Raw genomic sequence first — 27,801 nt, 5'->3', positions numbered from 1 at the left:
GGGGAAAGCCTGTGGGAGGAGGAGAGGACCTACAGCTTGTGAAGGGGCTGGAGGCTGGTAGACTCAGCCAGCTACAGCCTCTTATACAGTAGGTGCACCTCGTAGAGCCAGAGCAGAGTACTGTGAGGCTCCCCGCTCGCTTTCCTCAGAGCCACCTGAGTCAGCCAAGACAGCCAAGGAGCCCCAGCAGGCTTCAGGGCTGAAGCTGCAGAGTCCTGGATCAACATTTTCCTGAAGGAGGGGGCTGAACACAGCTTTGTTCCACAGCTGTAAAGTTCTGTGAAGAAGACTGTTCCACGCTTTCTCCATTAAAAGAAAAAAAAAGTTTCCTTTAGAAAGATGGCAATACCAAGGAATCAGGCATCACCCACCAAAGCCATGGCCCTGGCGCTGGGACTCTTTTTCCTCACCTCTGTGGCATCCGCAGAAGAGTACGACTACTACAGCTGGCAGTCGGACAACTTCCACAACGGGCGCTTCTACACCAAGCAGCCGCAGTGCGTGGATATCCCCGCGGACCTGCGCCTCTGCCACAATGTGGGCTACAAGAAGATGCGGCTGCCCAACCTGCTGGACCACGAGTCCATGCCGGAGGTCAAGCAGCAGGCCGGCAGCTGGGTGCCGCTCCTGGCCAAGCGCTGCCATGCTGACACACAGGTCTTCCTGTGTTCCCTCTTTGCGCCCGTGTGCCTGGACCGACCCATCTACCCCTGCCGCTCTCTGTGTGAGGCCGTGCGGGATAGCTGTGCCCCGGTCATGGAGACCTACGGATTCCCCTGGCCTGAGATGCTTCAGTGTGACAAATTCCCTATCGACAATGACCTCTGCATCCCCATGCAGTTCTCGGGTAACCACGCCACGCAGACTCCAGGTAATGTCATCTCTCCTAATTCCCTGGGCTCTAATCACTCCAGTTTTCTTAACAGACCCTGTACTCAGTACTGGCTTCTTCTAGATTAAGAGCAACACAACTAACAGACAGACAGAAAAAGGGCCGGGAGGTTAAGAATGCACTATGGGAACTGCACGCAAGGATAGATGCTCTGTTTGCATGCAGAGCTGTTTGACAATTAATGGGTATTCCATGGGTGATTTAAGGATTAACGTAGTGTTTCTATGAAGACAAAGCAATGGCAGCCTAAAGCTGCGCAAGGTCTTTGGAAAGTTAAAAATGAAAGAAACTGATAAACAGCAACAGTCTGAAATAGTGTCTCTAAAACTCAACTGTGATAAAATCAAAACGTCAGAAAATGCTTTCCTGATAGTGTTAGCATTATCCTAGCAGTGTTGACATTTTATCAGGGTAAGTGTGAGTCTGACCTAAAAACTGTGTGGAATAAATCAAAGAAATTTGTAGTTATTTATAGCGGTTTCCTTAAAATTGGAATACTTCCGTTCAAATTAAAAACAGGAGTTCATTGAATATGATACTCTACAGATCAAAATTCATTACATTTATTGTATAATACAATTTTTGGGGCACAACTGATAAAGTTTTGGATGTGTCTGTAAGCCATTTTTAGAAATGAACTTTTTATAATGACTTATGGCTGATGAGGTGAGTAGAAAGTCAAACAAAATCACCAAACTCTTAAATAAAACCATCGGGAAAGTAAAAGCATTTGCAAGCACCATTCAGTCATTAATTGTACTTTTGGTGTGGAAGGCCTCAAATCTTTTCATTTACATTTTCTTCAAAATGGATCACACATCAATATAAATCCCAAAAGAAACATGTTCTTGTTCTCCGCTCTAATGGTGGAAATAATCACATTTCACAGAGATGATGCTTTCCTACAAGTCAGGCCAAGCTTTTGTGCAAGTCTGAGTCTCAAAAGATACTAGTGATACTACTGAAGGTACTGCAGAGAGAATTCAACATTTTCTGCAGAAACCAAAACTTGTTCTTCAATTTCACTACTAATAAAAATAATGTAATTTGGAATGTAAAAGGTCTCGCTGTGATTGAGCTTGTTCTCTCTCTTATTTACCTTGGCAGTTAGTCAATTAGGTAGCCAGCCAATTACTAGAGATCACTAATTAGTCAGAAGGAGAGAAAATGAGTGAGCTTTCTTGAGTGCCCTGGCCAGAGAGAAGAGAAGGGGGACAGTCTGAGAAAAGTAATTGAGGGGAGGACTGAGGGAAGAAAAGGGGGCAGTAGAGTGGGGGAAAACGCTTGAATAATAGAAAAAAAACAGAAAAAAACAGGGACAGGGGAGTTATAGAGAGGGAGAGGGACAAACTGCTTTATGAAACAGAAGGAAAAGAAAACTGAAGAAGGGGAATATGACAATGGGAAAAAGGGGCAGACTGCTAAGTGTCACTTAATTCCTGCCTGCAGCTTTCAGTTTTATTTTAAAATAACTGCAAGGAGTAACAAGCAAAATAAAGTGCAAATAACAGTAACAACTAATACTTTTTTATTTGGTTTCAGTTCTAAAAGAAGAGCTATGACCCCATTTTCTGAAGCGATAAGTAGCGCTTATGCTCAGTATTGGTTTTGAAGTAGGGAAATTTAAACTCCCTCGTCACCCACTCAGTGCTTCCTTTAGAATTCGTGCCCTTGCAATTAGTTTCATGTACAAATCAAGGAAGTGTGCGCCAGTGTTAGGGCAACAGAACTGGAATAAAACACCAGAATAAAAAAAAAACAATATTTTATTTAGAAAATAAAAAAGTTTCCTAATTTTGCACCACTGTAATATAAACCTTTAAAAACATGGGCTAGTAGGAGGAATTTGAGTACCACACATAATACTTTTGAGGAATGTGGTATTTTATTAATGGATTGCATTGCACATATATTTCCAAGTTGTATGCTACAACTAAATTTACTGCAGAAATGTAATAAAAGCTTTAATTAAAAAAATAATGCCAAATGTTTAAAGATATATAACAGTAAAATGGTTACTGTTATATAAAATTTAATTCGATTTGTTGCTGCTCTTTAAAGAGATTTTATGTAAGACTGTGTTTTAACAGGACACATTAGTTGTTAATACTTTTCAAGAAGATGAACTTACAAAAGAGTCTTTATAATTTACCATGAAGGCAAGACGAGTATGAGGATATGTGCATTGATGTGCACTCAATCGGGGGGGTGGGGGTGGGAGTGAACTTGCAACATTTCAGCTGTGATGGTCAGTCGGAACAAACTGACATTAACATTGTGCTGATAATCCGAACGCCTCTGATTTGTTTGCTATTGCTTGAAAAATGTCGTATGGTAAAACCATATACTGTAGAACTAGGGTCTAGGGGCTCAGGCTGATTTACAGTCCTGCCTTTCCCATACAGTATATTCGCTAAGCTCCAGGCTAGTGAGGCCTATCATGTAGTTCTTTTCTCAGCAGAGGCAACCCTTATAAACGTTTATACAATTGTACCTAATTGAAGACAGAATAAAGCATGGCACTTTCACAATAATAACAGAAACTAAGACGTTCAGGAACCTTTTCTGCCTCTGACAGCTTACTGTACAGTTTTACCAAAACATTTGGAACCCTTGCCGGCCTGAGGGGGCTTGATTCAATCTGCTGTGTTGCGATTTTGCTAGAGAGAGCTAAAGCATGGTTTCAAAACTCCTGTGTGAAAAACTAGTTTTCTGTTCCACAAGACGACTTGTCCTCTATTTCTGACAAAGAATTGTGGAAAGCCAAATTTTTGAATCAGTCACTCTGCTTTGCCTAGAGTGCAGGATTATGTGGAATAAAAGCCTGGAGATTGTGTGGCAACAACAACAAAAATTTGACAAGCATAGCCTTTGCTAAGAGGTAACACAGAGCAGAGGAAAATCCTAATCCAAAGGTAATATATATTCAAAACAGCATAGCAGAATATTCTGGTCTCAGGGGGGTCAGCTCTCAGAGCCGTGCAGGATGGACAACACACAGTACACAACAAACTATAGCTGCACAAGGTGAAAGAGACACAATTTTTGTGTTCCAGTAAAGAACCTTGATGTATTTACAGCACAAAGACTTCTAGAACACATTATGATGTAAATTCCTGAAACATAGAATCTGAGAGCAAAAAAAGCAATAACATGAAATGTATTAAAATACCAGTCTGGTTTTCATCACCTTTTTCTTTCAGCTTTTCCATCTATCTTTGCCATGCTTTTCCCAAGCATTCTATACATAGTGACAGCAAGAAAATGTGCAGGCATACTAGTGGCACCAGAAACTCACATGGCTTAGTTATAATAACCCTTTGTTTAATATAGAACTGCAGGTAGGTCTTAAGAATGGACTAGCTGCTCTGTCTTAATTCAAACACTTTCTATGTATGTATACACTGTGTATATACTGGGCTGTATATATATTCTTTGCATATGGTATATATATTCATGTGTGTGAAGGTATTGTGTCGGTCAACACTGTAATGCACTTTGGTCTAAAATTCTCCAGCTGTACAAAATGACCTGCAGTATCACAAGTGCTTAAATTTAACCTAGGAATTGTAGAGCAGACATTGAAAAAATATACATCCTTGGATATTGAATCCATGATTAAAAAAAACACCAACCACAGACAGCAGCCTGCAAATACAGTAAATAAAAAACACTTGCTAGTATACTATAATCCAGGTAATAGGATGTAGGGAATAATTTGGCTACGATACAAAAAGATGTCTTATAGAGGTAAAAAGCATGTTGTTGTTAAATGCCTCAGGATTTGAGTCTTGTCTCAACCTCAGATTCAGTACACTGCACATTTAAACAGATCTTAGGTCTTATAATATACATATCACACTGGGTCTGTCTGGAAGCAGAAATATTTGATTTTATAGATGCTGTTTGTGAAGCACATTCTCACATCTCTACCTGATTTGCTGTGTAGTGGGGTAGCAGGTGGGAGCTGCACTTCAATGATGGATGAAGTGAGTTCACTTCCTATAGGTGAAGAGCTTTTGTGATGAGAGGTGTTATTTAGTATATTAATTACGACTAATTATTTATTATTATTTGAAATGTAATCAAAATTAGGCAGAAGGATGTACTTTGTGACAGATAATTATTTATAAAAAGTCAGTACGCTGTCCACAGGCATTTTTAGAAATTAAATAATAACCATACTTGGATCTTAAGAGCAGAGGCTAAGGAACCTGATGTCATGACAGAGGGACTGGCAGGGTGGTGCCTACACCTTGTTCAGCTGACAGCCCAAAGACGTGACTTCCCAGAAAGGCCACCCCCCACCTCCCCAGTCCTATAGCGGGCGACTCATTCCTCACACCAGCCCTGCTTGTGACGTGAACGAGTGCTTGTCTACGCATCCAAGATCACCAAACTCCATCTGCTCACCAGCTTCACCTCTGCTCCCGCAACTGGCTGAGCTACCTGTGCTGTGACAGCGGGGATATTACTGTACATTCACACACGTACGCAGCAAAAGCCAGAGGGTTCTTAAGCAGGAATCAGATGTTTCCTGAATTCAGGCTTTATCACATCTACTGTAACTAGACAAACATTTACGCTGATTTTGATACTTATGAAGACACAGGAAATATGATATGGATGTTTCATAGAAGAAAAATCTTTTCCAATACTGTTTTATTGATTGCACTAAGAAGTATCTAAGCCTTTTTTTTTACTACAAACCATGAATCTTTTAAAGTCAAATTCCTAAGATTATTTTCTTTCATTCCCTGCCTAAATATGTGCTTCGGAACTATAAATCTTTTTTTGGGAGAAAATATACAAGATGGATAAAGGAGAAAAATAGTATTTTACCCTTTGAAAATATTTCTCATTTCTTTCTTCTTTAATTCAAAGTTGGGTGTTTTACAACAAATTCTTACAATAATGGAAATTTTAATGAAAAAAAAAGAATTATACTGTAGGTAGTATAAGCATATAGTATTTCAGCTTCCTTGTGGTAGAAATAATAGTATGAATTCAAATACTTTGACGTGCAATTCATTAACAATCTGTGAGCACTTTTCTGTAACTGCATAGGTTTAAGCTGTACTGTCTGTTTTCAGTAAGTTTTATTTTTGGAGGACTGACACACAGTCCCTTACGAAGTAAACACCCATGTTTGTTTTGCCTGAGCATCTTTTCTGCAGAAGTTGCAGACCAGCCACAGTGCATCATCTGCCCAGCATGCAGCTTCTCACACTGCCGGGATCTTATGAGGTTCCATTTTCCACATTAACTCAGATATGAAATGGTGGTTTAAAAAGGCTTTTCCATGTCTCTGCACAGTATTCTTGCAGTGTGCAGTTCAGATTTTGGCAATAAATTCCCTCCCAAGTTATTAAAACTAGTTGGATGAACTTATCAGCTGTATTTTTCGGCCATTGCATGCAGTGACACTGAAGGGTTAGTAAAGCCCCTGTGCAAGTTTGCAATTATAGATCTCTTAAAGGTGTGGATTTGCCAAGCGCGGGAAGAAAAGACTCAACTGGATTTTTCACCCCGTGTTGAATTTAGAAAATAACTCACAGCATTCGAGAATGTCTATGTAAAACATGTACACTGCATATTTTTTATATGTGTATTTATGTAAAGTGCCTTAAGAATGTTCTGTATTGAAAGACACTACAAGAAAAAATCTGATTGATTGACTGATCGCTTAGTTTACTCAGCTAGCCTGTTGAACATCGCTCTTTGTAGTGCTTTGAACAGCTCTATTATTTTCCCCTGACTCTTTTCAGCTTCGTGGGTTGCCAAGCCCAAGACATGTCATCAAAAAAGAATTTCTTTTTCATTGAGCTACAAAAAGTGATGCGAAACAGTCTTCAATTAAAAAGAAGCGGAGTAAGAGACCCTATTACACTACATAATGCAGTCAATTTTACAGTCCAGCACCAAGAGTTGTTAGTAAATGCAATATAATCAGAACTTGAATCACTGAACACAACCTTGTTTTGCACTATCCAGTAAAATATGTCTTAGCTTTCATTCTGGCAAAAACCACAGTAGAGTGTGCATATTTTATTTAATTTGATAATTTAATTACATGTTTCATAACTAAGGCCAATTCTACAGGAGTAAATCTGCCAGCTTTTAAACCAGAATGAAATTCTGTTTCATTTTTTATTGTATATCTAGAGATTTCCAGATGTAGCTAAGAGAGTCCAGCAGAAAATTAAATAAATAAAATGCAGTACAATACAGGAAAAAAGGCCAAAGTTATAAACTGTGCAAACAATTAGAAGTTCATTCTCATCTTTAGGTCTTGTTTACAGTGGCTTCGATAAGTATTTGTATTAATAAGTGTTGGAGCCACTGTATGAAATTATACGCATCATAGAGGTAATCTAAGTAATTAAGAGATAAAATAAGCAATAGAGATGGAAAATACAGCTCGTAACATGTTAAGAATGCATTCTCCTTGCGTCTGCTTTGGCACAGTTACAACTAGGGATCCTGCCAATAAAATGACCCTCTGTAGATATGAGTAAACTATTTTTAAACCCACGTGGGGCATTACATCTCCAACTGCATCGCACAATAAAACTTAGCAGCAACAGAACTTCAGTTAAATTGAAATTCCAGTTGTACACGTTACATTATAACTACCCTTTTATTGCAATGCCACAGCAGCATAATTAAATCATAACCTGCTGTACAAACTGGCAGAGTTTCTGTGGAGCTATCTGAGCCTCTCTGAGGCCAGGACAATGAGAGGCTGGGATCTGACTGAAGACAGCTCTTTGGCTCTATAGACATGCACCCGATCTGTAGCTGTGTGCTTTGACTTGCTCTGAACTTTGACCTCTCATTATCACCATATTGCTGCTGTATTTATTGATGATCTACACATTGGACTTTAATGGTTAACTCAGAAGGAAACATGGAGTTGACTGAATTTTAAGAACTCCATGAAACAGTACATCCTAGATATGGCCTTGTAAATGCATGTTACAACTACAATGCAGCCCGTAAGGGACAATGGATTTACAGTACAAGTATGAGGATTTATAGTTAGCAAAAAGAATAGGTTTAAAATGCAAAAGTATTGTAAAAACTTCAATTTATTTTGACTGTTTTTGCATAGTACTATACCTGTAGTTTTTTTTCTTGATGATAGAGACACAGGGGAAATGCTTTTCTTTCCTAGTTCATAATTTAACTTATGATTAAGACAAATTCAGTCTCAAAAAATGGCAAACTGGTTTTAAGCAATTTTACAAGCATAGCACAAAATCCCTTCTCCAATATTTCATTTTGAAAGAAAACTTTTTCAGTAACACATTCTCTTGGCCATGAGGGACACTGTTAAATGTTAAAAGAATTTTGCTATTGCAAGACCATTTTTCACTTGCACAATGTAGCAACTACTTTATGACAGCCTTAGTTAAAAGATCTGAAAGGATATTATAGTCAGTAAACTATGTTATGCTATTGTTCGTTTCACTATAAGATGCCCTGTACTATTCTTAGGTCCCATGAACACATTCCTAAAATACTTCTACTGGGCAATGAACAGAAGATTTTCAGAACAAGCAATGCCAATCATTTCCAACCATTTCTTTAAGGAAAAACGGGAAAGAAAAGTAATAGACACAAACGCAGTGTTTAATATGTTCTCTGTAGAGTCCTGTTCTACAGAACACACCAGCTAGGAGCACAGAATACTGACTGCATCCAGCAGCCGAAGACAAGGCTGATGTGCAACAGAGCCCTCTCACCCAGCAGGTGGCGCCCTAGAAAAGTCACACATAGCATTAAGGACTCAATAGTGGGAGGTCTGTGCTCTTGGCCCTGGCGTTTTCCAGGAGGCATTCTCATTCAGTACAAAAGGCTCAGCCAGAGAAGAATGCAATTCAGTTAATAATAATACACTTTTTCATTTCTTTGCAGCCTTCATTTCTTTTCTAGTCTACCAACCCCCAGTCTAAACTTATGCAAAAGGGCACACACACACATACTCATTACATTCAGACAGGACTGTGGACGGGACTGTGCCTTGGCCTTTTTTCACACTTAAAAATAGTGCTAACTTAAGTTATTCACCTACTAAGCCTAAAAAATCTTGCTGTTCTGACTTGTTAAAATCACACGTTGCAATTTTTTTCCCTACAACACTAGTGAAACTCTCTGGCAACTGCACCCACCCAGAGAAACAGTGCATGCTAATATACTGCCATATTCAAGCACCCACTCGCTTATGATTGCTTTTATAAACATTGTGCAAAATTCTCAGCATAAATCATGCGCAAGCAATTAATTTCCATTTTATGGAACACTTATTTGCTGGGGTCTTTGAAGCTGGTTTGATGGTGGACATCTTGATTTGTTTCTCCTGCTAACCCACATTGCAGTGCACTAAGAATAGGAAAGTGAGAAAGGACGGGTGTGGGGACTTTTTCCAAGTTTGGTATGCAAAAAATTCAACAAGTTATTCATGCAGTCAGAGAATTACCAGGAATCTATTACTGCTGTCAGAGAAATGATGCAGAGGAGATTGTGCAAATCTTTGAACACTGGTGTTGCTGTACTAATAAAGATGTGATTTAGTGGTGTTGTGTCCCTACCATTATCTGTGATTATGAACAGATATTAAAAGAATATATACAGTAGTTCAATGATCATTATATTAGATAAAGAATACACAACTTTAGTTACTGACAGTATGACTTAATTAATGCCATAAACCACACATTATTAACAAGGACTAGCTTATTTCTTTCAAGTGAAGCTCAACTCAGTTTGCTCAAGCAGAGCAAACACATTGATTGCAGGATTGATTTTGTTTGGAACATTTCCTTAGCTGATTGACTGTGTTAATGTTCTATAAGCTGCTGCTGGGACTTGCACTGAATTGGTTTATAGTTTATGCATTTCTACAAAAGTCACTTTCATGATCTGATCTGGTGACTTGGCAGAGCAAAAGGGAGTGGAAGGCCATGCCTATCCCTTTCCACAGACTGGCAAAGACCTTAGCAAACACCATTTGTTAACATGCCTGTCAGTTTATGAATGTTGCTTTATGATACAGCACATTAACTGCACAGGGATTAACTGTGTATCCTTTTTAAGAAAAAAAAGAATAATGAGTTATAGTTGTGCTTTTATTACACCATGGTAGTCACTTTATAGCACTAGCATGGAAGTGTTATGAGGCAACAAAAGAAAATAAAATGTGCTTTAAAATCACAGCAAACCTGAGGTAGGACTACAGGAATTTTTTGGGTGCAAACCCTCCTGAAACTAAGGTCATTCCTTTATCTGTCCACTCCATAGCTTAATGTCAGGCTTCCTTTGCAGACAAAATTGATAGTTTATCATGCTTTCCCCTTTCAGGAGATTAGCATTTAACAGACTTTCCCATGGTTGCCTGACAATAATTCTGTTCTCTTCTCTTTCATTGACAATGCTTTTGCTAGCTTTAACACATTTTACTGTGGCATTGTTACAGTCCATTACAGTAAAGTGTTCTCTTGTCTGCTCACTAGGCAGGCTGCACAGGGATAATCCCCTCCTGCTAACTATTGACTTAAAGTCATTTTCCCAGGCAAAGCTGGCAGGGTGTCCTTGCAGCCACAAACTAAAAGGGTCAGAGTTCATGATGCTGCCAAACTGCCAATCAATTCGCAAGTCAAACTCTAGATAACGGCACTAATCCCAAAGAGTAAAGTCTGAAATCACACAAAACATAGCAACTGTGAGAGAAGATTAAGTGACATTATAGAGTAGAGCATTAGCACAGCAGACTGGCAGGACAGTGAGGTTAACTGCAGTGTTGAGAGTGTAATGCTCTTCATGTTTGTACAACATCATAAGGTTTATAAAAGATGAGCCACAGATTAGGATCTTAACTTTCTTTCAAGAACATGTGTACTTGATTTTGAAAGGATGCAATGTTGCTAAATTAAGTACAGAAATAAGGCAACTGATGATTTGGTGAATATTTACAAGAGGTTCATCATTGTTTCATGTTCTTAGCTATTCTAAACTATTAATACACAAACCTAAAAAGCTTAGACATAATGATCACTTAAAAGCCTGTATATTGATAATGCCATTTGTTTCTTATTACTGATAAATGGAGAACTAGTCTTGCTGCTCCATTGCCCCTATCTTCTTCAAAAAACCCTTCTGCTGACTAGAAAAATGTAATTTTAAGTGCTGCGAAAGACTGCCAATAAGTATCAAACAGATGTGTGCACAGAGACTTCTTTCAGACAGATGTGTACATTCTTCTGGGTCAGAGCTGTAACGAGTTCCAAATTAATTTGTAATTTTTGGAATCATAAAGCTCTTCAGAATGACTTGAAGTTTTAACCTGTCAGAATCTGCTGCATTACTTCGAAAACATTAAGCCTGCAGCATTCCAGGTCTCCATTTTATTCTCTTTGCGGAGAGGAAATCCAACATCCTCAGCTGCCAAAAAGACCCCTGCCCCCCTTTCCTTTCCAAAGCTGTGGATTAACCCCTATTAGTGCCGCCCTCTCACCCCTGTCCTTCACTAGTCTGTGAGAAGCATGAAAATGAGCTTGAGCTCTCCTCCTGGCACATTGCAAGGTGTGGTTTCAAGGGTAGCCAGTAGGGGGCACACTCACACAAGAAAGACTGTACTCTGAAAGGGTGGAGGTAGTCAAGGTTGAAACGAAGCACAGTCAGTGTTTCAAATACAAGTTGAAATGTCAACTATTCTTTTGACATCTAAATTTACATACAAAATATAGTCCGATAACATGCATTCATACCTGTGTTTTGCTTAACCTTGCTAGTGTATGCATAACGGCCATACCAATGTAAGACAGGCAATTAAATAGATCACATATACTGTACAGAGTAACTATGGAAAAAAAAATGCTTCTGTTTATTTTACTAAACCTACAGTTTTGAGACACCACCAAGGAACAAATAAATGTAAAATACAAAATGTACTGTATAGCTGATGGAAGGGAGGAGTGAATACAACTCAGTGATGAAAGCAATGCTGGAAATGATGGATAACAGCACCTAGTCCCCTATCAAGAAGCAACTGTCTATGCAGAGTGATTTTACATAATGATAGTTGTAATAATTAATGTAATAATAATTAATGCCCCATGACAGGGATATTTTTACAGAATTAAAAAATCTAGGCACATCTACAGTACGTGCTCTATTGTAATGGTTTTCTTTTGGATTTTCAAAGTAAGATAATTGGGTAGACTTTTCACTTCTCATTAAAGAAACTGACACTGATTACAATGGAATTTGAGAGCTTCTTTCAGTTCAATATCCATCAAACCAAATGTTTGTCAATGATAACTACTGTATATACGATGTACAAATACCAATGGAGAAAAGACTCTATTGCTGCTTGTTTCTCCTTAGTATGATGTGGCTCTATGGCCAGATATGCATGTATTTAAGTTTAAGCAAATGAGAAAATAATTTGGCTTGTACAGCATTGTAACCCTACGGGGTTCACGTGGGCGCCCTTGCCTCTGCCGCATCAGGTCAGCCCCCCACCGTCAGGGACTCGAACCTGGGCCTCCAGCGTCACTCCACAGGGACCCAGCCACTTGAGCTAAAGGGAAATCTCCCCTCAGCCCAGCGGCTGCGGTCCCTGCTATTCACAGGGAAGGGCGGTGACGTCACCGCTCTGGTAAGCCAGCTCTCACAATCAATGGTGGCCGTATGCGTTACAGTATCTTAACATGGAAATGCACAAAGTAACTTCTCCATACAGTATGCAGATGGTTTGCTCTGGATGTCTGCAAGTGGAGAATTTATAAGTTCTAAGAACGTTCTCTCATGTTGTACTTTCTTACTTTCTCCCCAGCCTCCAAAGTCTGCCCACCCTGTGACAATGAGCTTAAGGCCGACACTATAATGGAGCATTTCTGCGCCAGCGATTTTGGTAAGTGCCTTTAGAAATGCCTGAGAAAGTGTCCTGTATTTGAGACAGGGTGGAGATAAGTGCCTATACACATATGCATACAGTGGAATATGTTACACATAAGATCCAAGAAAGCTTGAAAGCTGACTGGTCCTAGGAAGCACGTACCACTGACAGAGGAGAGAGTTATCACTTCAGGACCCCCAGTCTGTACTGACCAAGGACCACAACCGACACAGCCAGAAGCAGCCTCTTGTCACTGCTTGACAAGGTATACTCTACAAAAGTAATCACAAAAAATTGCCTTCAAAGCAGTTCAAAATATAAAAATGTGAGTGTGAAGAATACGGGACTGAACACAGAGTGACTAAGATCAATATTATGAAAAAGTTCCCACGGTGCAGAAAATCTAACATGCTAAATTGGCACTGCTGTTATACATATTGGCACATCTACACTAGAACAATTTAAGAATCTAAACTTTGCCTGCAGTGAACACAGTGAATCAAACAGTATACTCTACAGTACATATAGGATGATACAAAAAATGAATGGACCACATTTTATAAAGAGAGAAATATTTGGAGTATCCTCTATAGATACTATACTGTAGTCCTTAAAGTTGTGGGTAAATAATGCAGATAAAGCTGATGTGATCCAAAGCATAGCGAGGATGAAGAAAATGTACTGTAAGTAAAGCATGCCGTGCATCCAAAGGAACATTGCTCTATTGATGCATATACTGTATGTTTTCAGAAAAAAAGTGCATTGATTTTGCATATTATTTAAATGTCGTTAGCATCATTTTGATTGAATTTTGAACATTTTGATTTTGTTCATGACTGACCATGATACACATGAGTGACTTGACTGTTGCACAAGATCTAAAACACTTCATTAATAAGGGCCACAGGTGATGAGGGAATTAAACGTGTTGAATACTGTATTATACCTGGTATAAATCAAGGAAGAAAATCACAGAAAAGAACCAATATGCCTAGATTATCAAGAGAACAACACCTTCGTGCCACTGTTTTAGGCTGGACTAATTCCACTGTCTGGGCACTTCACAGTCTGTATACTCTAACCTGGAAAGACATTATAGCTAAACACAGTCCACCAAGTACTGGCGACAATCAGAGAGACCAAAACTGATGGTGAGGTTTATGTATTGTATGAATTTACCTTTGACATGTCTGTTCAACGAAACGCCATTGCACTTACAACAAAAATGATTTTATAATTTTTCTGACAGTAACTTTTAGAACTTGTTGAGGTTTCTTTTAATGCTCAGGACAGGTACAGAAAATGAGAATTTTATCTTTTTACGAAAACCTTAAAAATTTTAGTGTGGCTAAACTGTCTGTCTTTGTCCCTGTTACACTTTCTGTATGGATTCATTTGTATGGCAGACTGGAGTCAGTTATTCTGTACAGAGAATAGCCTAATGACGTTGTACTACAGACAATTTGTAAAAAATTGAATAAAAAGCCACCCCCTCTCCAAGAAGACAACGTTTGTTGTCTTGTTTATTCCTCTAGGTGGTGAAACTTCTGTTCTGACAGTACATGATGGATTGATAATTTTTTAAGTTCAAGGCAACACTGTCAAAAGCAGACTAGCATGTATTTTGCCCTGTTCTAATTTGACGATTTATAAAAGTTTTGCGAGCTTCAAGAGACGAGACTCCATGTCAGTGGTGTGCCGCACAATATACCCAATAATGTAAATGACAGAGTGTTTACAGTTCATCTGGCTGGTATTCAAAAGCCACATCAATTAAAATGGGTTCTGTAACCCCCCTCACACACAGACACACACTCCTGGGCCCACCACCCACGATTACAAAACAGTATGATCCAGATGCATGTGTTCCTGTATTGTGTTATAGAGGCTGTTCACACTTTAATATGCTTTTTTATATTGTGATAAAGTTAACAAATTACTCACACCGCTGGGTAGGAGCTACAAAGTTTGTCACGTTTTTATTTTTATGTGCATTTTTTTAAATTATGTACAGTATAATTATGGGTCTTCTCTGTTGGCAGCATCAAGAAAGCGAAGCTGTGTAGTTTCCTTCACACGCTTTTAGAAAAACAGAAACATCGTTCGAGTAACAAAGACATATTACTCAATTGTGGGGTTGTGGCTCCTCAATAATAAACAATTATATTAATATATTATCGGCACTCACACATTTGGCTCAGGTCCTTCCTAGTGAAGGAAAATTCTGACTCTGAGCTAGGACAGCATGCTGCTGGACGAAGAATGGTGAAGATTTTATATACTGTACATGACTGCCAGCTGTGGAATTGTTTTGCAATTAGAGGGTCATTATATCTGCATTTTTTTTTTAACTTCAGGGCCTTTCAAAAGTTTTTTTTTATGCAAAAGACACAGCAGATGATTTTCCAAACAGACCTGTCTTCATTCATTGGTATCCAAAACATTTGATCTGACATTTATCCGGAGGATGATAATAAACGGTCTCATATGCCTCTGTATATTTTTGGCAGTCGCTCTATGTTTCGTTCCACACCCAAAGAGATCATCAATCCTTACCAAGTTGTTTGGACTCACAATGCACGATGTAATGCTTTAGTTTAGGTGTACAGTATAAGGCATGTATTAATAATGACTAACATAAATGTACTAGCACTTAACGCATCGCAGATAGCAAATGTCTTGTCACTTTTTATTACCTTTTTGTTAGCAATAAATATCTAAAATGCACATTATAAATATCATTTTATGACATATATGAGGCATATATGACTCACAAAGCAGAGTTAAGGACTTTTTTAGTGAAAAAGAAATAATACATGCCTTATAACGTCCGTTTAAATAAAACACCATCATTCAGAAATGCGTGTAAAGACCATTTTAGGCAATTGAAAGACCACCATCATTTGGTATAACTGAGTCGAGGTTCAGAATAAAAACACTTTAGTGTTCTTAACCTGTGGTGAGAGGAGGCATTCACAAACACTTGGTGTCGTATCTGTACTTTCCGTAATGGACACACGCTCAACAAGACGTTCCAGGTTTCTGAATGATACCGGCGTTATCTTACGTTATGCTGTGTACTGTACAGTACGCATTTGTACAGGTATTTCAGTAAGTAAACAGAATTTCAAAGGCAGGATTATCAGTGTGTTCTGAATTTGTTTATGATGAACCTTTCCAAGATCTAAAATGAACTCTGTAATTTAAGAGGATCTTAAAATATCTGTGGGATCTTACTGTAGGTTCTGCAAGACTTATTATACTAATAATAAAACCACTCGGAACGAAGGGAATAACTTAATACAGTGCTTTTTTAAGTCCCAGGAAAAGAGCAATTTTCCCGAAGGTTCAATGCTCTAAGAAATATTTCCTTCGCAAAGTGATTTAATACTAATTAAAAAGAAAATTTTACACCGGAGGAAGTCATCCTAAATCATATCCGAATGATTGAGAAGAATGTAATTTATGCAAAGCGCAGTGAAATAGGAAAAGTGAACTCTGGTCTTTAAGTTACTTTTTGTACTTGAAAAAAAACTTTGTTATTGGCTTTTAAAAAGGAATTCTTTTAAAAAACAAATAACACGGATTTTTCTCAGACGGGTATGTTCTTACACTGGAGCCGTACCGAACAGGCAGACCACTGTTTTCTCAAGAGTAATTTAGTGCGGTGTTTTTGATTAGTCTACTTAGATGTTGCTGAGCTGTGAAAGCTTGTTTTTCCGTACCTGCAGAACTTCTGTCAGCACCCACACAGTTCGCAATAACATAAAATCAGACATCTAGCCTAAAATTGTACTATTAATATGTTCTTTTGGTAACTACTGTATATCGATACCACGTCGAAACCGAAACTGCAGCTTCAGCTTAATGCGTCTCCCGTTATGAAATGGGGACGAAAAACACCGTTCATGTTTGTTTACATTTCCTGTCAAGTAACTCACCTGCAACGTCTGTGGTTGTCTGTAGTTTTTGTTTCACATTAACTGCTTTAAGCGCACGTTTGAAGGAGAAACGAGATATGAGATGACACGTGCAGTATCAACTCAACCTGCATTCAGCAACACGGTTTTCAAAGTACGGTCCGCAAAAATATAAACTACAGTAAGTAGCTAGCTGGACCGAAGTGTACTGTAGTTAATCAAGCTTCCATGCTCTCCATCCCGCTATCTCCATAGAGAACAGTTTTAGGAATTAGCTCATATCTGGGTGTTGCTTACTGTGCTTATTTGCGGAAATACTGGTCAATTTTGTTTATATCGTTTACAGCAATTTTTCTTACAGACTAGACGTCGTTTTTTCTTAAAGTTTTTGTGAATCTATGAGTTTTACATTTCAATAGGTTTGACACAAATTACTTCCCTGTGGTACCTAATGACTGCTTGCATAAACGAATATAAACTGGGGTGCGGAGATCCGGGCTCTGTTGTGTTTTAGCGTCACACTGAAACAGCTAACAAGTCATTACTGTGGGTAAATTGTATTTTATCCATATTTTTCTTCTAGTGCTACACAAATTAGTCATCTGTTACAGACAGGTCTAATACAGTATCTTGAACGGAAAGGCAGAGACAAAAAAACGTAAAGCATATCTAAACTCAGCATTTGACATTACTGTTTCAAAGCACATCTTGTAAGCAGCCTTCTTGCTTTATATTTTCCATAATCTGCTGGAGAGAGACCAGAACAAACCTCTGCTTTCCATTCCGTGGACAAAAATCAGTATTTGTTACAGCCGATCGAGTTTAATATGCTTCTGTTCTATTTTAATAAATGGTGTACCATCTCTATTGACTTTTATATGGAGAAATGTAAACACTGATTTTGTATAACATATTGTACAGAGATTTTTTTAAGACTATTATTAATTACTATCCCATTTGTTTTTCTAAAACAGAAGTACATTTTAAAAAACAATCTAAAAAGGAACACAAGTCCGGAGGTCTACTCACACCATTGCATGTACCGGACATACAGTATTGTAGCAATATATGGAATCTATTCCTACACTGCAACAATGAAGGCATCTCTGCTGTTTATTCTCTAAGAAATCCTTATCATGAGATTGGACAAAAAGAGCTGCCAGGTGCGAGTATGGTCAACTTAATCTCTCTTCTGAATCAAATTTTCCAAATATCTCTCTACTCTGCTGCCGCCAATGCAAACGAGGGAAAGAACACGGCAAGCTGGTTTGGAAAAATCCCAATTACCATGCTGTAATATTCTGATCTCCACATGCCGCGATGTAATTGGTTAGTAGATCAGTGTACGGAGAACATACAGTATGGAAAACAAGTCTCACACAGTTTTTGTGGAACACAGTCCTGCTCAAATGCATGTCTGCACCAAGATATTTAATTCTGCTACTATTGAAGTATCTGATGATTTTATCCAAGGTGATTTACAATTGGGCCCATTTATACAGCTGGACATTTTACTGGAGCAATTTGAGTGAAGGACCTTGCTTTATAACGGCAGTGTCTCACCTGTGATCCGAATCTACAGTCCTCCAGTGACAAGTACCAGAACCCTTATCACTGCTACAAAGCTGTACAAAATAAGACGTTCACAGCTTGTAAAAATACTGGAAAGGGGAGGGCTTCCTGTAAGGAGTGTTATCATGACATGCCGTTTTATTTAGATTTTTTATTCTGCACCGCTCCTACAACCCGTCCTCGTGATGTTCTAAATGGTGATCTTACACTTTAATACATCTTGACATTTTCACTGTGTCTGTTAGCAATCCAGCTCTTGGCAGTTGGGGAATATTAACTCAGCTCTTTCTACTCTGCTTTTCCTCAGACCGTCCCGTCACTCTTTGCCCTCCTCCGACCTCAGCCTATTCTGTCTCTCTCAGTTGAAGTGTCCTGCCTATATTGTCAGAGCTGTCCTGTGGAGGGTTTAGAGACAGCCTTAAATGATAAATGAGCGGAGAGCTGGAAACATGTTATCTTGTACTAATGAAGCAGATAATTGGTTTAATTAAGTTATTCGGAACTCAGCTGGAAATGAAACCCCAAAAGAGCCTGCGGCTCTCTAGGACCATGTTTACAGATCCCTGAGAACTGCAACAATACTGAGTTGCAGCTGAACCAGATTCACTTACATTTTTACATCAGGCCATAATCGGCAAAGCCCATAAAAAATGTGAAATGAAAACCTTTCATGCCATGCAGAACAGCAGGTGTCTTTTCAAAACCGAGATCCCATTTCCTACTTTGTTCCCGGTAAGGAGAGAAGGAAGGGTAGTCAAGAAAAGTTGCTGGACCAAGCAGGAGCATCTCAGAACAGGATGAGGAGTTTTCTGGGGATGTGCCATGTGGGATCTGCACAGCAAAAAAAAAAAAACAGGAATGTGACTACCACAGAAAGAAAATGGGATATCCTCTTATTCACATAAGTTTGTTTTATGGAACAGACTCACTTACTGATGTAGTGCCAAGTTTACACAGATTTGGAAAATGGCATTCATATAATACTCATTATTTAAAACAATCAAATAATACAGTAGATCTCAGCTGTGGAAAAATCCATAGTATAGGTGAGAGGATATGATTTTGTGACTGTCAGTATCGCTGACTGACAGTAGTGTTTGTTGGAGAAATGTCACTCTCTGATTTAATATGAGCAACACAATACTGTTGTTAACAAATTCATTTCTGTTCATTGTTTTTAAACAAAGGCACTTTTGTGTTACTTGTACTTCAACTTAACTTTCAGAACTTGCTCACTGTAGCTTATCCTGATAATGCTGGAGCAAATCAGAGATATTCAATGAAAAAGTGCTCCAGCTTTGAAGGTCAGATGGCAGATATCATTCACGACAGATAAACTCATGATCTTTTTGCCAGTTTTGTCACATCACCACCTCAGTGAAGACACCACATGAAGGTACGGGATTTATTTTCTGCCCTTATTTTAGTCTTGCCCATTTCCCAGTCATTAGTCTGCTTATTATAGTATTTTTCTGTAAAAATAAATTATTTTGCTATCAGCCAGAGAGAAAGCAAATTTGCATTATATTTTGCAGTTTTCTTATGGATTTTCCATTTTTTCTATCACATTACTTGCCTTCACCTAGTATCTCATGGGTTGTGCCATTCTTTGTATACTGTACGCCTGTCTGTTTTACAGTACATTAACTGAACCTTATTGTTCTTTACTATAGGAAGCTCTGTTGTAACCAAGGTGTACCACGGTCTATTTTGTAAGGGACTGTATGCAGCATGTGCTCAATCTAGTAATACAGGGGTCTTAATCCAATAAATCTTGCAGTTCACCTGTTTCTAAAGATTGACAAAACCAGAAAGCTACTGATGAATGAATCAAGGAAGTACTGTAATCTGTTCAATAAGGACCACTGATCTTTGAGAAGAGGTGAAGAGGACTTAGAGTTTAGCCTGAAACAATCGCTAAATTACTTGATTTAACAATTAATTTGTTTAGCTGATCACAGTGCAATGGTTTCAGATTTAAAGAAATAGGTGATTTAATGATGACCTACAGAAGCTGCTGGATCTCCACGACCAGGATTGGAAATCCCTGCAGTAAAGCAATGCAAAGCAGATGAGAACAGAGAAACCCCTGCAGTACTGTACATCAAGAAGCTATAGGAAGGTAAAGAGAGTGTTAAAAGTACTATGATATCTGATCTGATCACTCTCCTTTTCTTTGCTTCATATAAGTTCGATTGCACTGGAAATGTGAGAGTGTGTTTTCCAGTAGAGCACATAACACACTGACCAAATGTGTAAGTGGAATCAGTGTTTGTAATGGGTACATAAAAATGCAGTGATACGTACCTCCATAATAGTTGACAGGGCCAGTTACAAGTCAGGTAGCAAGCGATCTGTGCTCCAAGGAGAACAGAGTTCAACACAGATGGAGTCTGTGCTTTTCCATTCAATGCCTGCCTCTAGGCCCTCCCACAACCTGGGCACCCAGATCCAGGTTTTTACAATTTGTTTCCTTTGTGGACTAAAATGTGTTGCTTAAGTCAAGTTAATCATTTTGGGATTAATACCTCACTGGGGCTGAGAAAGCTCAAGGGTAGTAGCACCTTATAGCGCGTGTCTTTCTGACCAGGCTATGTACACCAGGCAGTCTGTACATGTGGTTAGCTTTCATCCATTTTCCATAGGCACTGATTATCCTTTGGTCCCTAATGCGTTTGTCATGTTCTCTGCTGTGCTTTGTGAATGGCCTTGGAATTGATTTCTCACTATCCTTCACTTTGCCTGTTATCAGCATTCTTTTGCCTATTTATCAACTTACTCTTTTCCCCCTTTCAGCCAGCATTTTTCATCAACTCAAATGCAAGATCTAAAATAAACATTGCACAGCCACATGGGGAAAGCACCTTCCAACTCACAACTCACCAACAGCGTGGCATGCAGTGCTTTGTTGTTGCGATAAGCCTTGCAGGGATAAAAGTGTGACTTCTTCAGAAGCAAATATTGCAAATCTCATTTGTTCACCAGCCTCTTTTACTGAAAGAAGGGGTTGCCAGAACAAGAAATAGTTTGCAATTGGATTTTGTCAGTATTTATTGATGTATTTAATGACAGAACCAACACTAATTTATTTTGGTGCAATGTGAAGTCTGAAGATTAATTACAAATGCATACTAAATGATTTATTTATTAGTATGTTACATAATGAGGCCTGAAGGCAGATTTCCAATTCTGAACAGTCATAAAAAGCATTTCCTTAAACGTACATTCTTAACACCTCTTTGGCTCTTGCTCAGGCAGGTTTGGAAGTTGAATGCAATCCAGAGATTACTGTGATTACAATGGGTTTATAAATTACTTGAATTTACTTCTATCATATTGCCAAGTATGACTTCAATGTGATTTGCTGCACTTTCAAATGAAACAAATAAGCAGTCTAATTTTTCATGACCTTTGCCTCCCCTATATATATTCTGCCAGTTTGCCACAAATTTCTTGCGAGTTTGTAGTGACACCTTGAAAACCAATGCACAGAAAAAATGCAGTTGCTGGAGGAAGATCAACCCCTTGAATGTTTTTATAAAACCAATTCAAGTGCTACAAACTGATGTGTTACAGGTTTCGCACATGTTTTGTAGAGAAATGGTTCCAAACTTTGGTCCCAGAGGGACATCTTGGGATTGGTTATCATTCTAGCTGAGTACTAAATCACAGTGCTAACTGATAATTTAATTGATCTACTTGCTTGTTTAGACTTTTCTTTCACTTGTTTCTTCAGTCAGTCCAGAGTGTCAAAAATACTCTGCTTAAAGGACACTGTTTCCAGCAATGTCAGCACACAGAAGGTTATGCAGCCTCTCCTCAGCTTTCTTGCTATTATTTTTAACTTCTGTATACAGCTGTTGCCACCTGATCAGTTAATGATGAACAAATTCAGATTAGAACAACACTGTGCCAAAAAGACCCACAATGAGCATTTTATTTTTGGTCCAGCTGGTTACATTTCAAGCAACACACCTGAATGAAAGCAGCTTTGAAGCTCAGAAATTGGTAAAGGGTTGATACCAATTACACATCCCATTTGACCTTCTAAGAGCTGAAAGGCAGTTTACAAACATGCCCCAAACAGGAAACTGAAATCAATTAGCCCGTGATTAAGAACACAGCTGGAGCAAAACCCTGAGTATTCTGTACCTCCGGGACCAGGGTTGGGAACCACTGCTGCAGGGCATGGATGCTCAGTGAAAAGGAATCAAGACTGTGAAGCTTGCGCAGGACCTGCGATGTGCTGTGCTTCACGTCATTCTTTTAAAGTTAGCTTGCTAACCTGTATAGTATGTTACATGAAATCTGAAGTTTCCTTGAATGATCTTTTAGAATCCTTGCATTAACAACAGTGTGGTAGACGGACGCTGAAATATTTTTTTTTTTTAGATTTCTCTTCAGTGGTCTTTGTATAGGGTGAAAAGTAAACGTACCCATAAAGTTTGCCCTGCATGGCTATGGTTGGATTCCTATCAGGCCAGTGTTGCTTTCATCACTCACCCCACTGTGAAACTAGATGAGAGGTTGAAGGCTGTTGTGTATGTACTGTATGGGCGACAAACCTGAGCCAGTTTTCAAGGAAATGCTGTTTCTCTTCAGGATGACAGCTGTTCTCCCTGCTCCCCCCTCTCTTGTCTTGCCCTCCTCTTCAATGTAAAAGAGCTCTTGTTTTAGCAGTGGGATCGGACTGTCACCGGGACACTACCCAGACATACAGTGCTCATGCATTCACTCGTGTGCTTTGGGAGGAGGATCATGGGGGTGAAAGAGCCTCTGAAAAAGAGAAATATAAGATATTTTTCTTCCACTTAATTTGTTTAATTACCAGTGGCTGCAGTGAGAAATGATGTAGCTTTTGGAGCGTGAGAAGACAGCTTGCGTGCAATTTGCTAAACAAGACTCCTGTATGTACATTTTTCCTCAGCCCTCCCTAGTATGTTGGTGTGCATCCAGTTGGAATGTGTGCTCCAATTCTGGAGCACCAGCCCTTTGACGCCACATCCAAGGAAGTGCCTCGGTCTGAGTCGACTTTGCTTTGTACGGCTGGGATCTGTCACTGTGGCTAACTTAATTGAACTTCTTATTAATCATCTTCTGATTTTTTTTTCTTATTTATTTGCAATCTATGGCTGACATTTAAAATGCAGTAGTGGCCAAAACCTCTGTGCTGAAGTAATGTTTATACCTATTGCCAAAACCCTGGCATTGAAAATGGGATAAAATTGCAGTGGCATTCCTTTAAATTTTATAGCAGAGTCGCAGACATTCCGCATCATAAAAGAAATGGAGACCCCACATAATTCTGGAGCCCAGTTAGAGACAATTCTCCCATTCCTAGTCAGAAATGTTCTGTATCTGACCACTGAGCCATTATCATGGACTATGAAACTGAAATACTTGCATTCTCTTTTGTTATTCTCTGAAACACAATAATTATTTTACTGCTACTAGAGCTACTTCTGAAAATGGAATTATTTGGAACACATTTTAGGGTAGTTTAAAATGATCCTGTCTGTAGATTTCATTTCTGTCTGTTCTGGCCTTCCAGAGCCCAGTTCTCAGTTCCAAAGTTTACAAAAAGAATTGGGTTCACAGTCTGTAATTTAGCTATAGGGTAATGTACTGGAACTACCAATAACCATGAAGCTTTGTGCAAGACCAAAGTACTATGAAACTCTTCAACTCTGTATTACTTTAGTGAGGGAAATCAAAGTCACTTCTTTCTGGTGAAGGATAGATGTGTCACTTTATTGTTCTTTCCCAGAACTGGTGCCACAGATTTACTATACAAAGGGTGTGGAGCACTACAGCTATATTGCAGAATTCACATCTGATGTGGGTGGGATCAGATTCCTTAATCATATTCCCTTTCAGTTCTAGGATTCAGCTGCTCCACAAAGCTTCTGTAAAGAGAATACCTCTGCTGTCACACCTTATTTGGAACCAGTAAAGGAACTAACCGGTTTAACACTTTCTTGCCTCTGGAAATAGAGTCAATTTCCACTTGGTATGATGTCCCCTCAAATATCTTGTAATATCTCTAGAACGTTATACAGTAGAAGCCTGGTTTTAAGTCTTAAATTAAAACTAAAGATATTTTGCTTGGAGGAAAGAAAGAGCATGTGTAAATGAAAGAAAATGTGGTCGTTTTCAGACATGGGGACCTTTAAAAGAGTGAACTTTATTATTAACAACTAAAAGTGGAGTGAGTTTTTTAACATTGACATCAGACTACCATCTACACTGCATGATCATCTTCATCAAAGGAATGATGAAGACGTAAAGATTTATGGGAATATAAGAGAGTCTGCTCACTTCATTACAAAAGCAATTCCAAGTCTCTTGGACCAAACAACCCAAAGGACTGAGTAGAGTGCTTGTACTGTAGGTCCAAAACTCCAAAACCTTACTTCACACTACAGTATGTTACTCTTATAGATGTGAACAGGTGGTTCTGCTGAGATGAAAAATGAGTCTGTGTTTGATTGATTTTGCTCTCGAGAGGCGACTTTGGATTTTATCATTCAGACATACTGTATGAACATGTTTGTCCTGTGTGTTTGTCAAAACGAACTTCAAAGTTCTAGCTATCTCACTCAATGACAGAAACAGAAAAGGGTTGTAGAAGGGTGGATGGAGTTAACTTTTTCCTGAGCTGCCCCTCAAGTATGGGTAACCTAAACTGAAATTGTTAGTGTAATGGCTGGTCATTCACAATCTATAGTTGAAAGCATATATACTGCATATTATAACAATGGAAGTGCACATTTTATTTAGAGAGAAAACTTTCCTATTCAGAAATATACTGTAAGACATCTTGATGCTGAAATTTCAAGATGCCCTAATGTCTAACAGTTTGACCTCAAAAGTAACTCAGAATAAACACATAACACACAAGCAGTAAAGCAAAGAATCCCTTTGGTCGATGGTCATCTCTGTCTTTGTCTCACTATCTTCCTTAGCTCTGAAAATGAAGATCAAAGAGGTGAAGAAGGAGAAGGGTGACCGGAAGCTGGTTGCAGCACAGAAGAAGAAGAAGGTGCTGAAGATGGGAGTCCTGCGCAAGAAGGACCTAAAAAAGTTGGTCCTTTACATCAAGAATGGGGCAAACTGCCCCTGCACCCAGCTGGACAACCTGGGCAGCAACTTCCTCATCATGGGACGCAAGGTGGACCAGCAGCTGCTGCTCATGTCCATCCACAAGTGGGAGAAGAAGAGCAAGGAACTCAAATTTGCTGTCAAGTACATGAAATCCCATCAGTGTCCCACCTACCACACGGTCTTCCAGTGACCTATGACCCCACACCCTAAAGCACCCCAAAGAGCCCCAAACTTCAAAGGAAAGCACATTTTGATACTTTTTTTCAGTGTTTCTGTCTGAATATTAATAAGAGTAATAATAAGTACAATATTAACTGATCATTTCAGCTCAAAGCAGTACAAGTCAGTATCTCTCTCACATGGAAATGGGCTTCTGCATTCTCCACACTGTATTCATTCTGTTACGCCAGGTCTTTCCAGCAGTAATAATAATGGTTATTAATATAATATGCTAATAAAATCATTGCAATTAATAACAAAATAGGCAAGATCTTGGAGAATTTTGCAACTTTGGATATTTTTTATATTTTATGTCTTGATTTTATTTAAAGCACAAAGAGTGCAAGAGTAAGAGTGAAGTAGCACTACGAGAACGGGGAGGTAGAGAGCTTTTTCTGAAAGAACGGGAAAGAGACGGGGGAGAAGCAGGGAATTAAAAGGAAAAATACGAAGGGAACATGAAGGCAAGGAATGGGGAGGGGTGCAGTTTTTGGTGTGGAAAGAAGCTAAAACGATTTAAAATACTGGTTCCTAAGTGTGGGGCAGGGACTGGCAGGTTCTCAGTACAGCAAAATAACGGTCACCATGGAGATCTCCAATCCAGGACTGGTGCTGAAGGACCAACTAGCTATTGTAGATAATAAAAAATTAAATCTATCCTGTAAAAAAGTAGAGTGCTATTACAAAAATGAGGTGAATCGTGGAACAAGGGTATATAAGGCCTTTTTCAGAGGAAAGAGAAATGGAGCGAGCTGCCACTGACTGTTCTAAAAAGCAGCCCTCACTGACAGCCCAGAGCGAGACTGTGTGCAGCAAACAGGAGGACCACTCTGCTTCGTCAGAAAGGAGGCAGCTGGGAAATTGGCCACTGGCTTGGAATCTAAAAAACTCTGGATCTTACCAATATCACTGGTTTGTGAGATCTCTGTTCAACATTATTATTAAACTTTGTATTATTATTCCTATTTGCTTAAATATCATCTACAATATAAAACCTCTACAGGCATACTGTAGCACATACATCAACTGTTGCTATAATAAATGGTAAAAAAAAAATAACTTTAAATTGTTTTTAAAAATCAGTACATGTGTAAGTAGCTGTTATCCTGAAAAAGGAGTTACCATCCCTGTTTTCTACAAAAAATAATAAAATATACTTGAAATTTTTATATAGAACAACAACAATCTGTGTTCTTATTGTAAGTCAAATACATTAATAGCTTACGTGGTCTAAAAATTATCCCGTTTGATCTTCAACAGATTTAGCAAAATATTTTTTCTCAGGTTTCACCACACAATTTGTTACTTGTGTTATTACTGTTATTACAGTTTATGGAGTGTAAACAGAAGTTATGGAGGAGGTCCAATTTCTAATTCTGCCCACTTCCATTCTCTTACACACAAATACCTCGCCTCCTGAGTTTGCTCTTTCCAGAGACAGCCTTCGCCTTCCAGATCTCTTTCTCCGTCTCTGTCTCTTCATCCTCCATTGTTCCTGCTAGTTCCGACTTCATTGCTTGGCTGCCACCCCACCATCTCCTCCCAGTTGCTGGCATTATACTATGGCCGGACCCAGTGGTCCAATTACTGTTCACCTCCTTCAGGCTGAGGTGGGGAGAGGCCTCCCTGCTCTGCCTCAAACGAGCAGCTCTTTGATCTCGGCCTCCACAGCTGGTTCCCTGCAGTCGCTACTCTTCGGTTTCTGCTCCTTCTGATGTCCTCTCCCCTCCATGGCATCTCGGGAACAATTGTGCACCCATGGGTGCTTTTCGTCCCCCCCCCCTTCCCCTTTCCACAACACCCTGCTCTATTTGCTCTTTCCTTTCTGTCCTCTCCCCTTTTTGTCCCATCTAATTCTCATCCAACCCACCACAGCCTGAGCCCCGGGTCATCTCCAGTGTTGCTCTCTTCCCCTCCCCAGTGTTCCCCATTGGACCCTTCACCCTGTGGGTGCAAGCGCACAGCCTCAGACTGCGCTGGAACTGACCTCGCCATCCCACACAGTCCAGGGAGGGGCTGCAACGGGTTCTCTCTCCTCTGCCCTCCTTCCTTCAGACAGATGTCGCTTTAGCAAATATTTCTGGGGCTTCTGCCTAGAATCTGTCCTCATTCATTCAGTCCTAGCTAATGGACCAGTCATGTCAGGATTCCACCATTAGCCCTATGTGTTTATTTATTCTTATTACTTTCTG

General features: G+C 39.2%; 2 protein-coding genes across 2 annotated transcripts in view; one reads left to right on the top strand and one right to left on the bottom strand.

The window, feature by feature from the left end:
• Positions 1-26,785, top strand: sfrp5 (secreted frizzled-related protein 5). Its single transcript, XM_088915860.1, has 3 exons — positions 1-871; positions 12,732-12,809; positions 25,252-26,785. Exons 1-3 carry the CDS (start codon positions 340-342, stop codon positions 25,578-25,580), a joined length of 939 nt encoding a protein of 312 aa, XP_088771986.1. The 5' UTR covers positions 1-339; the 3' UTR covers positions 25,581-26,785.
• Positions 19,044-27,801, bottom strand: part of zfyve27 (zinc finger, FYVE domain containing 27) — a 58,570-nt gene continuing 49,812 nt past the window's right edge. The window contains exon 11 of the mRNA XM_088915859.1: positions 19,044-19,117. Within this exon, the coding sequence (XP_088771985.1) occupies positions 19,074-19,117 (44 nt within the window). The 3' untranslated portion in view covers positions 19,044-19,073. The remainder of the gene's footprint in view (positions 19,118-27,801) is intronic.

The sequence above is a fragment of the Atractosteus spatula genome, chromosome 5 (genome assembly GCF_055471065.1).
Source record: "Atractosteus spatula isolate fAtrSpa1 chromosome 5, fAtrSpa1.hap1, whole genome shotgun sequence".
NCBI classification, from domain to species: domain Eukaryota; kingdom Metazoa; phylum Chordata; class Actinopteri; order Semionotiformes; family Lepisosteidae; genus Atractosteus; species Atractosteus spatula.
Note: the sequence above shows the minus strand (reverse complement) of the source record. Positions and strands in the feature narration are given on the sequence as shown.

Excerpts from the sequence above, each read along its gene's own strand:
- sfrp5 (XM_088915860.1), top strand. The coding sequence starts at position 340 with ATGGCAATACCAAGGAATCAGGCATCACCCACCAAAGCCATGGCCCTG. Across the intron at positions 872-12,731 it reads CCACGCCACGCAGACTCCAG|CCTCCAAAGTCTGCCCACCC; the intron begins GTAATGTCATCT and ends CTTTCTCCCCAG. Across the intron at positions 12,810-25,251 it reads TTTCTGCGCCAGCGATTTTG|CTCTGAAAATGAAGATCAAA; the intron begins GTAAGTGCCTTT and ends TATCTTCCTTAG.